The sequence below is a fragment of the Amphiura filiformis genome, chromosome 14 (genome assembly GCF_039555335.1).
Source record: "Amphiura filiformis chromosome 14, Afil_fr2py, whole genome shotgun sequence".
Lineage (NCBI taxonomy): Eukaryota > Metazoa > Echinodermata > Ophiuroidea > Amphilepidida > Amphiuridae > Amphiura > Amphiura filiformis.
The window spans coordinates 21,773,294-21,791,714 of record NC_092641.1 but is presented as its reverse complement, the minus strand read 5'-3'; the positions used below and the strand labels follow the sequence as shown (position 1 = coordinate 21,791,714).

Sequence of the window (18,421 nt, the reverse complement as noted above, 5' to 3'; positions counted from 1 at the left end):
TTTAAAACAAAACTGCAAATAGGTTACATAGGAGGTTTCGCTTTAAACATGTTCAGGGGCCAATGACATATAGGAGGTTTCCCTGCCAAATGACGATGGCCCCTGAACATGTGTAAAACAAAACTGCCAACCGGTTACATTGGAGGTAATGATTTAAACATGTTCAGGGGCCAATGACACATACTCACCAGGGTTGATGTAAGATGTCTGTGTGCTACTTCTAGATTTTGTCTCAAATGTCTCATATTTTGGTCCAGTTAGTAACTGCCTCGTCCCAGACGGGTCATCAACATGCTGTTGATCTGCCATGATTTCTGGCTGTATAATTGGGTTCGTTTCTGCTGTGTCCACTGCTTTGACCTTTGAAAAAGACAAGAATATATGTGGTGTGATCAAGCAAAATCAGTCTGAAGTCGGTCATATTCAATTTTCACAAGACACACATTACCAATGTGTAGCTATGAGTCTCCTATCCACTGACACCAATACCAACAGTAGTGTATCTTGTCGGGTTTTGTATTATAAGTCCTTCTACCCTGGACAGGGCACTAACGCATCGTAACAAGCTGCACAGTGGATTAATGAATTTGCTTCTGCCCTGAGAGCCAGCCAGACAGCCAAACTAACAACCTGGCAGGCAACCATCCGGATAATAACATATGTGTGGGGGCCAAAAATCATGACGACAATGCCAATGGTGGTGCTGCCACTGACAACAACAAGTGTTTCTTTACACAATGACACAACAACAACATACATGTGTTTTCCAGCAACCGTGTAGATTTCTTTTTGCCATGGGGGATGGGGTTGGAAACAATTTCTTGAAGTGTAGTGAATCCAGCACCTTTTGGCAACAGAATAAGTTTATGGTACAAATGTGCACGAAGCGCACAAAAAATATTGCCATATTCAAACTAAACTGATGAAATATGGTGCAAAAACATGATAAATTTGTGCACAAAATTGCACTTTTGGAGCTAAAATGGGCAAATATGAGGTTATTTTTTTTTAGAAACCCACATACAGGTGTCAACATTGGGGGGGGGATGATTGTATGGACCATCCTCCCTGGCAAAATATTGGGGTGAATTTATCCCTCCATCCCCCCGGGATCTACGCCTATGTTTCCCAGTTTTACCTCTACGTCATCTTCTGTGCCGTCCTGCATACACAACTTCAGGAACACATCTTCTAAGGTCTAAAGGAGAGAAAATAATACAAATTACTTGCATATTCTTGTTGTGTGACTTGGGACACATAAAATTAATTGTGCACATTTCCTCTTTACAGTAATAACATTTTAAGTGAATGACTTCTGATGACCTTGAAATTACCTTGTAAATTTATGCCACTTTTTACTGGTAATTTCCTCTAAGTTTCATGATAATTCAACAATAAATACATGTATTTCCATTTTGCTTGACAAAACCAAGTGAATTTTTACTCACTACAATATTTATCAGTCATATGTACCTGATGAAGTCATCTGATGTGAAGGACAAAATATTGTAGTGAATAAAAATTCACTTGATTTATCAAGCAAAATGGAAATATTTTAATCAACAAACCTAATGACTATATTCAACTAATTCCACAATCAGATGTCTTCTATCGACCTGGTAACATTTTGGCTTTTCCACCAAGTTTTCCTAAAATCTGGATGCACGCTAGTCATATTAAGCTTCAACATAAAAAGTGGAAATTTTGAGATATGTTTTCAAAATATCAACAGCCATCGCAAGAACCACTGAACTAATACCGTGCTTGTTTGTACTCATTTTAATGGATTTTTCATCCTGATTCCAATTTTTTTAAAGTTCCAACGGATTTATCATTCTACGCAATTTACCATTTAAAATGTGTGTGTGAAAAAAATGCGGACAGACCTACTCTAATTTTTTTCTATGTTACGCCAATCAAACAAAATTTTTTAAGCCTTATGCTCCACAACAGCGCCTTGCAGAGGTCCACTTGGTGGATGATACATTGCACATTATAAATCCCAATATTTATTTTACTTCTAATTATGCCTACTCGCTTGCTTGATTTATTGGTTGATTCTTACCTGCATTTGGTGGTAGTCCATAAGCTCTTGTGGTGGTGACTCTGATAATAATTTACCATTACGCATTAGACCAACCTAGAAACAGATACGTCACATTAAAAATGATGAGATCAAGAGAATCATCTCCTACTGTATAACTTGCATTTTAATGACTTTATGACAATCACATGCAGTAAAATGCCATAGGGATGTCTGGCTGCATTCTGGCTCAATCTGCATCAATGATTTTAGGATGTAAAGTTGTTTTCTTTAAACTTCCGTGGTCGTGCCTGTGCGTATCGCGTACAAGAGCGTAAACACAAAAGCAATAAACAATCACGCTGATTGGCTGATCAATGCACTTGACAACAAGCCGGCTGACCCATTGGTTTTCGGCGCGGTGCGTAGTAGGCGACCTTGTCACTTCTACGCGATCGCAATTCACCAGCGCGTACCCGGACCACGGAAGTTTAAAGAAAACAACTTTACACACCTATACTGCTTGTTACCTTGAGATTGATAGTGGGCTATTCCATTAAAAATCCACACTACCCCTGTGGAATATTTAGCTGAAGTCTTCCACAGAGGGAATATGACTTTAAAATAGAATAGACAATTGGGTAACTTCCATTTGAAATACTCACACCAGATGTAGCAGCCGACAAGTGCATTATTTTGATGGATGTACACATATTATGTGATTTTGTGAAACGTGCGCACATTTCAAGTTTTCAAAGCCTAAATGTAGGGTCTAATTTCCGACTCGTTCTTGAGTCTATCGCTGCACATTAGCGAACCCTTTTGTTCTATTCTTGAAATCACAAATTTGGTCTGACAAGACTCGAATGACCCATATCCCAATACACGCAAGATTTGTTTATGATATGACAGCTAGGAAACACAATAGTACTTATCCGTTCTTGTTGGATCTCAGACTACAAGTGATTTATTTCCTTCCTGGCACAACATAATATCCATCCACTAGATAGCTTTATGCAATTAATACGTAATCTTTACGGTAGAAAGAGGTAAATCTTCTCCGAAACTTATCAAAACAATTGTGTGACTTTCATTTTATGACTTTTGCTGATCTCTCAAGTGATGCAAAATAGAGGGCGCCAGTCAGGTAAATTTCCAAGTCAGAGGGTGGTGGCTACACTAAAACATACAGTGATATCACTACCAATCCCACACAGGTGACTAGCAGTATATACTAGTCAACCCAAGACGACATCAATTCTGTTTTGTTGAAATCTGCCAAACTTGGGGCTTCTACCCCTAACTTGCAAATCATTCAAATTCAAGTTAACCTTGTTTGGAAGTAGGGGTTCTTTTTATTTGTTCACATCTTACCATATTGGCCTGCCTAGCCTCTTCAATGTAGTGAGTTGTCAGGATAATAGTTGTGCTTCCTTCATTGGCAAACTGAAGAAGATACTCCCAAATCCTAACGAAACAGGGGTGAAATGAATAAGAATTTCATAATAGCATTGTGTGGCCATGTGCGTTCAATATTTTTCATATTTAGTAGGTCGCACCTATACGATTAGTATCTTTGAAAAGAGCAGTATTGTATTCAATCTATTATTGTAGACATACACAGGTGATGAGCGCAACCTACTTGTAGTGCAGGGTGATATATTCAAAAAATGTATTCACCTATTGCTGTGGTAGTTAATTCTATTACATCATCACTCCTACAGCGAATAAAAGGTTGTAAAATTACAAACTCTGGTCATTTCAAAAGGATCTCATGCTGCATTTACAACAAGCAGGTTTTTCAATAACTTTTCAAAACTGATGGGTACCAATCATTTTGATACAGCCTGTAGTTTACTTACTTCATTCTAAGTACTGGATCCACTCCCACTGTTGGTTCATCTAAGATGAGCAGCTCTGGCTTTTGGAGCAAAGCACAAGCAAATGATACACGCCTCATTTGACCCCCACTGAAAATTAAACAAAACGATCATATTTTATAAATCCAAAGCAGACATGAAGCAGAGCAGACATGAAACACCCCCACTCGCTGTACATACAAAATCTCCTAAAAACTCATACATTTTCTATGTTCTTACGATCGCATGGCAGTCTGCTTGAGTGTAATAAAACTCACACAACATATGGGGATAATGCCTTCTGGAAGCAATTACCTTTAAAACCTTTATTACCTTTGTACTTCACCTAGTCTGGCCATGCACTTTTAAATCTAATCTGGAAACCAATTTGTTTCCATACTAATTGATCACAAAAACAAAAACTTATTTTTTAAAATTTTTTATTTCCAGTTAAGTTGTACATGTATGTAATTGCTCACTTAGTAACAAACATCTAGACAAATCGCAACTACATGTAGCAAAGGTGCTGTGCCCTACTGCATATAAAGTCTGCACAAAAAGTAACTCATCTGTTATACATACGCCTATAGCTTCAGAACTAATAATTGTTTCCACAATATTTCTACATAGAAAGACGGACAATTTATTTACGCGCATTTTGATACCCCATTTGTCAAATGTTGCTCAATATTAACAACACAGTAGTGCTTTTAAAGAAAAACACCTGAATTTAAAGGTTGCAGTTTACAGCAATCAATTGTTATTACGCAAGCATTGTGACACGTAAAACCCTCCATTTATTATCTTCGCGCTGACTTCAAATCAATACAAATAACTGCAACTTTTAAATTCGGGTAATTTTCTTTAAAAACCCTGCTGTGTTGTTAATATTGAATGAAATTGGACAAATGGGGTATCAAAATGCGCGTAAATAAATCGTCCTTTTTCTATGTAAAAAATATTGTGGAAACAATTATTAGTTCTGAAGCTATAGGTATTTATAACAGCTGAGTTACTTTTTGTGCAGACTTTACATGATATTCTATATCCCACTATGTTATGAACCTTAACATTTATAAGTGGAACACAGTGGCAAAGCTAGGGGGCAAGGGAGGGCATGTGCCCTGGGGTCATGTGAGGGATCCAAATCAACTAATTCAGCATTCCCTGCATGTAGATCGAATCTGCGACCTGTCCTATCACTATATAAAGACCTATGTTCACTTAAGAAATGGTTTGAGTGTTTGAAGGTGCAAAACTAAATACATACAAGGCATGCTGTTTTTCTGTTCATCACGATAACTTGTGAGTCGTAAACAAACTGATTCTGAGTTTGATTGACAGGTGATGTCAGAACAAACTAGTATCTTTAATTCTGACTTTTATTATAACAAAGATGATGCATAACATAAAGACCTATACATAGTAGATATCAATAAGCCAGAAACCAAGAAAACAAACAAACAAACACATACTATTATCCTATAGCTATTAAGCTAATGCCATATATACTATAACCATCTTGGGGAGGGGAGGCAAGTCGACCAATTCAGTGCTCCCTTAAATTTGTTCGGTTTATACAGGGTGTCCCAAAAAAAGAGGCCCCTCATTGCGCCCTCTTTTTCTCCTATTTCTGAAAAGTTGATTAAATAAATTTTGGTATGTTAAGAAACCTGTAATCGTTAGCTTTAATAAACCAAAACAATTATTTCAATCGGCTCACAACTTTTGAAGATATGCCCTTTTGAATAAAAATACCCGTTTTTCACTCTGTCCACAGATAGCAAAGAGAGTGGGTGGGATGGCTCGTGCTGTGGAGTGGCCTGAACGATCACCAGACCTCACACCACTTGATTTTTGTCCTTTGTGGTAAAATCCAAGATCTTCGCAAACGTATTACTGAATACATTCGCATGAAGTATCCGGCGCACAAGGATGGTACATAACACAATTGATGCAATGAGGACCAGGGCTGAAGCCTGTATTCGCCAAGGAGGCAACCAGGTAGAGGGCAGAGCAGCACAGTAAACTCACTTCAGAAGTATCAAAGACAAACCAAACAGCCTTTTAGGCCTACCTTTTATCCTAAGAGAAATGACTTATGTTGTAAATAAAAAAAGAAAGAAAGAAACAGCAAAGTAAGAAAGTAAGAAACATAATAAAACAAAAAGACATAAATAACCAAGAAAATATAAGTAATTGCAAGTAAATTGCGTAATGCGTGACTGGCGCACGCTTATGTGAATTTACGTGAGCGTGAGTTGGGACTTTATTGACGTGTGCAGTAACAAAAGCCGAACAATTTCCGCCTTATATAAGCGGAACAAACTTTACGTAGATCGATTGTGCGAACCTTGCTGTCCCTATATAAAGACCTACGTTCACTCTTGGAATGGTTTGTATGTTTGAAGGTGTAAAACTAACCATAAGGCATGCTGTTTTCCACTGCATGTAGACATTTCAATTATTAGGTCAAATCGTAAAACAAACCGATTGTGTTTTTATTGCGCATTTAATATGTGATGCACAAGAACACAGTCTTACTTGCATACAATTGTGTGTTATAATATTTATGTGCAAGACTGGAACAAATACACACTATATTGTGGTCAATTGTGAGATATTAATGATCTACATAAATTTGCATCTGCATGTGTACAAATAATAAAATATGATTTATAGATCACAAGCATTGTGTACAAGGTTATGAACAGGGTTTTCTTTAAGCATTTTGCTGAAGGGGTATTTTCAAATTTTTTTGACCCTTTCAATTGTGAATTTTTCCTCTGAAGGAGTCAAAAACATTGTCCAAGGGGTATTTTTATAATATTATTATCTTCCCCCAATATTTTGCCAGGGGGATGGTCCATATAATCATCCCCCAATGTTGACGACTGTATGTGGAGCTATGTTAGTTTCTGACCCAATTAACCTCATATTTGGCCATTTCAGCCCCCCCCCCCAAAGAGCAAATTTGTGCGCCTCGCGCGAATTTATTCCACTTTTGCACCATATTTCAACAGTTGAGAGCTTCAAAATGACAAATTTTTTTGTACCATAAACTTATTCTTTCTCCAAAAGGTGCTGGATTCACTATACTTCAAGACATTTTTTTCACCCCCCCACAGTCAAAAAAAGAAATCACGCCACTGTTTGGACCAGTGGCGGATCTAGAGCAGTCAGAAGGGGGGTGGGGGCAATTTTAGAAGAAAATAATAATATTTAAAAATGCCCCCTGAGAAGTAAGAAACTTTTGCAAAATGAAGACCTAATTGAAGCACTATATTACTGTGTAAAATTTAAGTTTGAACAGTTGAAATGACGGTCCATAAAGCCTTTCGTTGTCACGTTTTCCCCATTAGACCTATACATTCTGTTAAACATAGGGCCTAAATTGGCAAATATCGAAAGCAGAAGCGAAAATGGTCGCTTGTTTATCCACTACGCATGGGGGAAAATGAGGGGGGAAATTTTGTAAAATTAAAGTCCAATTGAAGACATATTTGGTGCATCATTTAAACAGAAAAAAGGACCCGATCCCAATTTGCAAGATTTCAAACTGACACTATACAACTTTAGACACTCGCAATCACTAAAACATACATGGATTGATGCTGACAAAATGTGACGGGCCCTACATATCGGGAGTATGTCCTAAATGCCAAAAGCTTAGAATAAATGCACAATATCGGGTGTTTCTCTATTCAAATCTTGCAATATCTGAACGCGTACGTTTTCAAGATTTTGTACGCATTGGACTTTGGGACTATGGATTTGAAGGAGTCAGAAAAGTGTCTGAACGCGTAGTTTGTGCGTTAAAGAAAACCCTGGTTATGAATGCCATACTAACCTTAGATTGCCAACTATTGACCTGGCTGCAGGAAGCATTAATAGGTCCAAGAGAAATTGTTTTCTCTCTGCCAACTCTTTACCAAACATACGATGTAGAGTGCCAAAATAGTTAAGCGTCTCCCCAATAGTGAATTCACCGAATAATGCTGTTTCCTACAGAACAGAAAACGTTGCGATTTTTAGTTCTCTGATCATCTCAGGATGCGATGTTTCGGTTCTCGACAGAGATTTCTCTGCTCAAATGATAAGCTTTGTGTTTGTGGTTTTGTTTAATATTCTCCTCAACGCTTTTTAAGCACAGACCAGAGGTCGATGGGTGTTTTTTAAACAGAAGACCCCAGTGTGTTTCCTATATACATGTGGAATATATAGCCCACCATTCTACCTGGTATCCCATGGCTCGTAGTATTGGGTGATTTTGCACATGTTATTGGGTGATTTTCTACATCTTATTGGGTGTTTTTCCACATATTTCCTACCTATGGCATATAGCCCATCATTCTGCCTGGTGTCCAATGGCCCGTAGTATTGGGTGGTTTTTCTTATGTTATTGGGTGGTTTTCTACAACCTATTGGGTGTTTTTCCACACATTTCCTACCTGTGGCATATAGCCCACCATTCTGCCCGGTATCCCATGGCCCGCAGTATTGGGTGGTTTTCCACACGTTATAACTGAACCTTTGTCAAATTTCAGTCTGCCAAGTACACATCGTAACAGAGTTGTCTTTCCACAGCCACTAGGTCCCAACAATCCATATCTGAAACAGAGAAGATCAATTTGTATTACAATTAGTGCAAATCTGTGTAAAAATATTTAATTTCATTTCAAACATACCTGAAAAATATTTAAGTATTTTGGTCTTTAGCATGTACTATTTATAAAATAATGTTTCTTCATTTTGCTTCAATTAAAATGAATTTGAACTTCCTGAAATCCAGTTTTTAAGCCCTGAACATATTTATATTAATTGTCAATATATTAAATTAAATTAAATGTGTATTAAATATTCTTTTCCATTAAATAAAAAGACAGAAAAAAGAAGAAAAACAAACAAATAACAACAAAACACAAGATTATTAAATGGAATGCACAATTTGAAAGAGGATTTCTTGATCCTAGCATCCTCTTTTATGACATTTTCAGTAGATATCCATGAAAAAAGTGTATTCCCAAAATTTCAGTTGATTCTGATTTGGCATTTGCGAGTTATGCATGATTATGTGTATTACACTGCTTCATAGGCCAGTGTTGTAATTTTGTTCTGTTATACCAGAACGAAATTCAAATTCGACGATATTTTTGCAAACGAATTAATTCGGCAAGAAATTTTTGGAACATTAAACATTATATACCCAGAGGTTTCCAGTGATATAAAAATCTCAACTTTTTTTGAGAAAAGTGGGGGGGGGGGTGAGGCTGTGGATCACGAAATGCCCTTTTAAATCAACTGATTTAAATCACAATTTATTAAATCAAATGATTAAAAAATCATTGATTTAAATAAACTTTTTTTTACCATTTTTGAAAAAAAGTTTTCCAATTTATTTCTTAAATTGGCTGTTTTACCTCATTAATGCTTACTACAACTTTTGCATACAATTAAAATACCTGTGTGATGTTATTTAATTGCTAAAATTTCATCTTCAAGGTACAGAATTCAACAGGGTTTTTTCCCACGATTTTACTGAATTTTTTCTTTGAAATTTTCACATTAAAACATGTTTCGATTTTATTGTAAATACCTGATAGGATTGCCAATTGTCTAACTTTCCACTGTCTACCTCTCTTGTAATTTTTGTGCATGTAATATTTCATGCTTTGCTGATTTTGAACTACATTGCTTGCTTTTAATCGCGATTTTGAGTTTTCTTACAAAGACCAATACATTTTAAAAAGAACATATTCACATGTTTTTATTTTCCCGGTAGCTGGTTTGCACGCGAAAAGCGTGAAAATTAATGTACCACGAAAATTTCCACTTTTACAGTATGAGAAGTTCAATAACTTCAAGCTTGGGTTGGTTTAAATTGAAAGCCAACAGGTTCATTAAACTCATAGACATATGTGAGGTACATTATACATTTCACATACATGCATGTCTTGTCTGGAGTTGGGATTATAATGGAGTGGGTGTTAAATGTACATCATTATTCAGTGTTCAAGTTACAAGTGCAGTCTCAAGTTCAACTTGAGGTAGGCCTACCTTACTGGGAAGGGGCCCAAGGGGGGTACTGAAGTTGGCTATTTTCCACAAAAATGGAGAAAATTTTGCAAATATGCTACGCATGTTTGTGGTACACCCCTGTATGGTCATTTGGACTGAGTACCCTCCCCAAATAATTTAAAAGTAAAAATGCAGTACTTGCATTGTCAATCATGAACAAATACTTTGGTTAAAATGATGAATATCCATGGGTGCATTTTTTTGCCGACAATACAGTTGCGTATCTTGTTACGATAGATTGGGGTCTGATAACAAATAACAACATGTTTTACACTCACATTTGGTCATAATGAATAATAAAAAGGTTACCGGTACTGTTTTCAGAAATTACATGTACGTGACCAGTGGCGAGTGGCGATGCCAGGAATTTTTTCGGGGGGCATGGGGGAGGGCAAAGTGAATGCGCAAAATTACAGCATAAAGGTGAAATTTTCGTAATTTTGGGTTTTTACTGGGGGGCAACAATCATGAACTGATAGTTCTGACTGGGGCATTTGCCCCCTCATGCATCCCCCTGTGGCGCCGCCACTGTAGGCCTATGTGACGGGAAACTGAAGATCAATTGTCAGTAGCCTTACTTGAGAAGACATGTTATACAATCTTAATATAGCACAAAGTTCATTAGCCCAGGAATTTATTTACTGCGGAAATGGACATTGCCTTTTAACCTTGTATATCAACAAATTTATTACGTGCATACATGCACATACAAATGTACACAGATTGTTGTACACAAGGAAAGAAGTTTAATACCCTTTTAAGGTCACATACAGTACAAGTACCTTTCAGACTTTATACAAAGCCTTTGGTTATTTTTAATTTAATGCATACAATAGTGCTTTGTGTGTACGAGGGGGTATCAAAAAGTTTTTGAAATCACATAGAAATGTATGTTTGCTTTCTTTACAGGTAGCGCTAGATGGGCGGTAAGCGCATAACCTCTTTAAAAAAAGATCCTCCACTTTCTTCACTGTAGCCGCATCATCTCTAAGTAATGGACATCCAATTCTTGGCTCATCTGTGAGGGATATGTGGCCAGTTTGGAAATTCCTTTAAATTGCAGTGCCATATGACGGGCAATCATCTCCGTAGACAGTCTTAATAATGTCATCATTGATTTTCTGAGCATTTGATTTAATTTGTTCGGGTTCTGACAACCCTGGATAACCCAAGAAAGCCTCTAATGAAGCTTATTTCCATTGGGGTCCACTTGAACACCGGGACGGGTTGGGAACAGTCAGAGGTTAACACCCTACTCTTTTCAAAACTGGCTGCGAAATACAATGTACATGTAGGCCTACTGTATGGCTCTCCCTCACGAAGGACAGAGTAAGTTTCATGATTCATTTACCCAATTCTAAATGAACCATGGGGAGAGCGGAAGTCTGAATTTAATCTACAGAAGTTGCCAATTAATTTCAGACTTTTTTTTCCAAACAATAAACAATAAACGGAATTTATATAGCGCCTAAGCATAAGTATGAACAAAGCGCTTTACAATGATCTTAAGTACAACTTACACTACATCTTAGGCTACACTTAATGTACAACTTAATTAAAAATAAAAAAACTTAGTTTGGAAATAAATAGGTTTTCATGTTAGATTTAAAAGTGGCCAGACTATTTGAAGTACTAAGTTTTACAGGTAATTTGTTCCAGAGAGCTGGCACAGAATTGCAGAAGGCATTATTCCCATATGTTGTGTGAGTTCTTTTACATTCAAGCAGACTGCCATCAGCATGTGATCGTAGGAACATACCATCAGAAAATGTGTGAGATTTTAGGAGATTTTGTATATGTACAGTGGTGTTGTTTCATGTCTACTTTTATAAGCGAATGTGAGTAGTTAGTAGGTAATACGCTCATTTACTGGAAGCCAGTGAACCTCTTTCAGCAGAGGAGTTCCATACGGTTTGCCTTGAAAACAAGTCTGGCAGCTCTGTTTTGTATCTTTTGTAGTTTTGTGTGTTTTTTACAGTTGTTCCATATAATAAAGAGTTACAATAATCAATATCCCTGCAAATCGCCACTGCCGGGAATTGAACCTGGGACCTCAAAGGCAAGTACCCTAACCATTGCGCCTAACCCTTCAAATGCAGGAACTTAATCAGCTAGGCTACGTGCCTCAATTGTCTCCATCTTGCAGATTATTTGCTTACCGCCCATCTAGCGCCACCTGTAAAGGAGGTAAACATACTTATGAGACCATTTTTGGACCATAATGTACATAAGGACCAGTGATTACACTGACAAAATTTCATCGATATACATGTAGTTCCTTCACTTCTGGGTGATTTCAAAAACTTTTTGATACCACCTCGTATGTACATTTGTTTTTGAAGATAATAATAATTTTTGGTTTTACTATCTATCATGTCATAGAGAATAGGCAGGTCCAATGCACGCTGTCATTGCATGATCTGAATTAAGTATGAACCTCAACAAGTGCTTTCCACGGCAACACGACCAGTGTCATCTACTACTACCTATAGACAACATCCAGGAACTAATGAAATTTTAGTTTTAAATAGTGATTACACAAGCTAAACCACAGCAATTAAGATTTTTTAAAGATTTTAACATACATCCCCCACCCAAACCAAGATAGAACTCCATACCTTTCTATCAAGTCATTGAGAACATTGTCATTGTTTACTGTTTACACTAATAACTGTGCACCACCTACTTTGATGTCGTGCACTGCATTGCGTGAAATTGGGGTTTTAGTTTTGGGTCAAAGGACGTGGTGTGTTAAATTTATAAGCAACTTAAAAACAGGTATATTGCACACTATAATACCAAAATTATACACAGTTTGAAGTGAACTCAAATTGCTTGATATCGCTCATTCTACAAAATCCGGTGCCAATAGCCTTTTTTCCATTCTTTGGTCCACAAACACTTTGTCGAGCATCTAGGGCATCAAATATGTTGTTTTTCTGGTAGAACTCAACGAGATCTACACGGACATATATAGTTTTTTCCATACTTTAAATGCTTTCTTAAGCCTGATTAACCCTTGCAAAGGCTCCAAAATCGCTAAAAATGCGTTTCCACTGCTCAAGTGTCACATCTAACCCTGAATATTTTCTTTGAATAAATGCGATTTCTTTACATATTTGTTTTTTTTAATTAGATAACGCACCATCATATTGTTTATCAACATTATTTTTAGTGATTAAAACGTCTTTGTGTAATTCTAAAATAAATTGCACTTTCCACCAAAACGCTGTGAGCTACGTTACCTTTTTAAATGCGTTATTGGAAAGAAGTAAAACAGAGGTATCAATGTAATTTGCGGTTTTGAAAGGAAACACTCATAGGTTTTAAAATCACAGTAAAAAATCGTGATGCTGTAGCATTTTGGCATAGATATGTTGTAAACATCGAAATTTCGACCGACCATGTTAAGATTGGTGAGCTACGTTACCAGAATTCTATAGTATGCACTTGTATTACATATGTACTTCCTAATAATATGTGAAAGCTACCAGTGGTCGAACCCCATTTATATTAGAATTAACCGACATAACATTCTAACGTTCGCAAATCACATTAAAAACATTAAAAACCAGTGAACTATGTTACTGTGAGCTACGTTACACACTCATTTACGCATCTTCAAAACTTCTATGAAATGGTGAAATTTGTTTTACATTTCACTCAAGTGATCTTTAGTTTGCTTTTTATGACCTTGGATTGAGTAAAACCAGGCCATTTTGTAGTCGGTAACGTAGCTCACATTACATTGAGTTTTAGTGTTAAAAAACATCATGACTTCCTGAAAGAAAAATATGCAAGTGGTGTTGGCAATTTTTTACATCTGAAAGTAGTGATACATTTACTCTTAAAAAACACAAAAAGCAGGTCTTTTTGAACAACTTTTATTTTTCAATTTTTTAGTGGATTGGCACGGATTTTGTAGAATGAGCGATATGGTCATAATATTCTGTCCCGTGCAATTTACTTCCAGTCTGTTCTCTCTCTGTGGCCATTTATGTTTGTGCTTGTATACACATCAACACTCTACATGTATAGGCCTACACATTGGGCTATTAAAATCCACACTACTCATATGGAGGATTTTGGAAATACATGTATCTGCCACAGGGGGAGTATGAATTTCAAATGGAAAGAGCATTAGTAGCTCCATTTGGAAATGGGGAATATTCATGTTGAATCTTTCTCATAGGGTGTAACATGAATCTTCCACTGAGGGTGTATGAAATTCAAATGGAGCTGCTTAAAGCCATATTATAACATTTGCTGAGGAGAACGCCCTCAAAAAAAAAATTTAATTCAGGTTTTTACACGATTGTAATGAACTTTAGTAAACAAAGATTCTCTGCAAAAATCAAGACTTTAGGTGCTGTAGTTTTGTCAAAATCCGAGATTTTGAATAAACCGCGATGTCAACACACCCTTACGTACAAGGCGTGCGGGACACACACACACACACGCCAGAGGCTCGTACCATATTACAACTGCCGGCGTGACATGCATTGGCGCTAGTTAGTTGTAAATTCCAATTTTCTTTGCTTTACCTCACTTGTTCGGCTCAAAATTAAAAGGGGACATATCTGACAGTAAATGCTAATATTTTATTGAAAATTAATACCAATCTATTTTTAAAGATATAATATGGCTTTAATGTGCTCATTTCATTTGAGATTCATACTCCCCTGTGGAAGATATTTCCAAAATCTTCCACAGGGGGAGTGTGGATTTTAAATGGAATAGCCCATTGCAGCATACACAAGTTATGAAATTCAGTACCGAGTACTTACATAGCACCCCTTGGCACCGTCATATTCAATCCCTGTAACACTTCCAATTTGTTCTTTCCGCTGCCATAATGCTTGTATACGTTCCGGCATTCTATGGCCAACTCTTCATTCACTGTGTGCATCTCTTGTTGCAGGTCGTCCATTGTGACTATCAAATTAGATCACTGGATCTGAAAGATATATATTCAACATTTTCAAGGGGTTAAAAGTCCCAGTGAAATAGCTACATGTACATGTACATGTAGGACCTCGATAATAATCAATTTAAACTCAAGACCAGCAAGGCTTATTATATTAAGCAGGCACCCAGACTTTGTTTAGCCCTTAGTTGCCCAGTTTTTGCTCCTGGTGCGTCCAATATTTTACACTTTAACTATATATAGGACCAGGAGCCATCTTTGGGACAAGGAGCTCATTTTAGCTCCTGGTACAGGCATACTCAATTAAGGCCTGAAGACCAGCGACCAGCGGCAAGGATTTTGTTTCACACTGCGAGAATCAATCTTGATTCTTGCAGAATAAATTTTGGAATCATTTGATTCTCGCAAATCAACTTCTATGGAAACTACAAACGTTTGCGAGAATCAACTTTGATTCACGGAAATCTGTTAAAACGAGAATCTTTGCCGTAATTGATTCTCTGATTCACGCCGAAATTCTGACCCTGCTGACCCCCTTAACTTTAAACACTAAAAGTTGGTAACCATTTGGGTTACCAAATCTTTCGAAGACTCACTTTGCAATGATTTTTCTTCATATTTCCCCCCTTTTTTCATGCCAAATCGGGGACAAAAATTTAGCCAAAAACAACCCCTTTTTGTGGTTTTCAATGACTAGAATTTCAAACAACATTTTTATTTAAACCCCCCTTTTCAGTGACACTAAATATTGACATAAAATCAAATGCAATATAAATAATTATAGTTTGATCAGCTCGTAATAGGCGGGAAATGTAAGGCTTTTACCACTACCATATGACTACGCCGAAAAGTAAACCCACGTTAAGAGTGCTATTAGTTGACCCGTCTGGTCTTGGGTGGTAAAGAAAGTGGACAATGTATGGGACTTGAATTAATAATTAGTGATGTTTCGGGTGAGATATCACAAGACAATTCTCAAAATAAAGTAGGCCCCCTATTTTGATATTAATCCGCGATGTTAAAGGCCCGCCAATTTACAAGCTGATCAAAGTATAACTATATATTAGGACCTAGTCTGAATAATCAGTCCCAGAACAATATTTTTATTTCTGACATGATCGTGTTCTGGGTCTGAAGTTCTGTTTCCATGCGAAATCTTAATGGCAAATTGGACTAAAGAAGCACATGGTTCGACTTGACAGCTTTTTAATCCCCATTCATATTACGTGAATCACGTAGTATCATAGGTGAATTCAAATTTGCCATCAAACTGCATCATTTTACATATCAAATTAAAGCCCTTGAGTAAAGAAAGCCAAAACTGAAAACATTTTTGTCATAGCACTTTCCGTAACAAAGTTACATCTTGTCAAAGATTGACTTTCATCAAAAAGATTCTGCTAGCAAAATTCCCCAAAGCGGCATTTAGGGGTGTTTCTAGATCTTAGTCTCATGGCGATAGCAGCTTTTTTTTTATTGAACGGCCATCAAAATCCCCCTAAAAATCCATGTGCGACCTGATTATCACCATAAAAAATCATATATTTGGGTCAAGTGAAGTATAGAAAACATATTTATGTAGGTTTCCTTCACCGACCTATTCTCGAAAAAAATTCAAATTTCTATGTAAATGCATTGTGTTTGGGCCCCGGTCTCGCAAATTTAAGCTGACTAGCAAATGTGTTAACTAAGGTTTGCCTGGGATACCTAAATCACGCTATTGTGGACCATCCTTCTGATACTTGACTGAGTGTTTGGACAAGCGGAATGATCTTTTGTCTACCTCTCTGTTTGTAAACACACACGAGGAGGTCGAAATTTACCCTTCAGGAGTAAAGATTATAGATAGTCACTTGTGCTGAGCATCAAATTGGTCACTTATCGCTCACTGTTCAAAATGTGACATCTACACCAATTACAGTCCCCGAAACTGTCTACTTTTTAGCCGACCTCAATTCCGAAACATTTAGTGATAGTTAAAAATGTGATCCCCAACCCTTTGGTTACCTTTTGCCGAATTTGTCGAAAGCTCCACGGAGGCTCCGTGTCAGAAATTCCCCGGTACAAACATCGAAAATGTCGCAATTCTCAGTTCCGGTGATGATACTACATCCGCAACCGCTGTTTTCATACATGTATGCATATCTCTGGTCCCTGTAAGGTCAAAAACGTGGCGTTGATTTCAACCAATCCGATCCACCGTTTAATAAGCAGCTTGATACTGACGTCATATCTGAGGTGACCAGGAGGCAGGAGCTACCATTTTGGTAAACTGAACTCGACTCGTGCGTTCTTTTGGTTCACATAAATCGAACAAAATTTTCAATAACAGGTAATAGTATGATTTCAATTTTTTATTAATGAAGTTACTTGTAGTTTTGAGGAATGACAAAGTTGTTTTTGGAAACTTAGATGTTTGTTTCAACTGATGATGTAGGATCGCAAGGTGAGTGAATTCGTGAAGAGATTTGCTTGTTTGAGTGATAGCAGGATACGGGATGTAGGCTAGTCCTCTGTGTTTGACCGGCTCCGACGTCTCAATTCACGACGTCTCAATTCGTACCTGCTTACACCAGACAGCAATTGCTGTATGGAACCAGATATAGTCGAAATTGTCCAGTGTCATCCTCCCCGAATAGAAAAGTCAGCGTAATAGTACGGCACTAAAGTTAATTCTTTATTACTTCCGTGGTCCGAGCTTTGCGCCAAGCATAGGAGAGCATACATGTACACACAGTCTACATGGTCTACAGAAGAAATAAACAATCACACTGCACTGATTGGCTGATCAATATCAACGGACTTGACAACAAGCCGGTTGACCCATTGGTGGTCGTCGCGGTGCGTAGTAGGCGACCTTGTCACTTCTACGCGATCGCAATTCAACAGCGCGTACCCGGACCACGCAAGTAATAAAAAATTAACTTTAATTAGGACCATACCAGTACGTCCAGGACGCAATGGCCAATGCTCATGCTGTCTTTAACCGCTTGTCAATGGCAATGCTTCATTGCTTGTCAAATGTTTAAGCTTACTCACCAAAAATAGGTATAATATCCACATTCAGAACCTTCAGAATGAATCTACTTGAACCTTGAAAATGCAGAATGTTCTTCCAAACCAGATGATTTTGTCGTGTGCAGCAGACAAATAAACCCGGGCAAATAAATACAAACCACGACCGGACCTAAATTCACCTGACCTGGGGGCGTTGATTGATTGACGTATTCTTTCCCGCAGGAGCAAGTGAAATGCACAGATGAACACGGAAGATGATATAGGAAAACAATGTTTTAACTTTAATTTAACTGTGTGAAAGACTACAAACCATTGTGTCCTACGAGCTGAAGGGCGCACACCACCAATTCAGCGTCCCATTGAAACACACGTGAAAACACGCCTTTTCGGCAACAAATTCAAATTGACTACAAAAGTAGGCCTACTCCCAATCGATGAAAATTTAATATATGTTCCAATGTAGGCCTACGGGTCCGGGTAGTCTTGTGATTAATTTTCGAGATATGGGCGCTTAAG

At 37.4% G+C, this 18,421-nt stretch overlaps 1 protein-coding gene across 1 annotated transcript in view; it reads right to left on the bottom strand.

Annotated features, from left to right (window-relative positions):
• The window catches only part of LOC140169826 (ABC transporter G family member 20-like), a 43,066-nt gene extending 24,976 nt beyond the window's left edge, over positions 1 to 18,090 (bottom strand). Inside the window, exons 1-9 of the mRNA XM_072193127.1 lie at positions 17,927 to 18,090; positions 14,748 to 14,917; positions 8,334 to 8,493; positions 7,733 to 7,887; positions 3,886 to 3,993; positions 3,398 to 3,491; positions 2,066 to 2,140; positions 1,139 to 1,198; positions 189 to 360 (exon numbers count right to left, since the gene is read on the bottom strand). Coding sequence (XP_072049228.1) covers positions 189 to 360; positions 1,139 to 1,198; positions 2,066 to 2,140; positions 3,398 to 3,491; positions 3,886 to 3,993; positions 7,733 to 7,887; positions 8,334 to 8,493; positions 14,748 to 14,890 — 967 coding nt within the window. The 5' untranslated portion in view covers positions 14,891 to 14,917; positions 17,927 to 18,090. The remainder of the gene's footprint in view (positions 1 to 188; positions 361 to 1,138; positions 1,199 to 2,065; positions 2,141 to 3,397; positions 3,492 to 3,885; positions 3,994 to 7,732; positions 7,888 to 8,333; positions 8,494 to 14,747; positions 14,918 to 17,926) is intronic.
• Between the last annotated feature and the right edge of the window lie 331 nt (positions 18,091 to 18,421).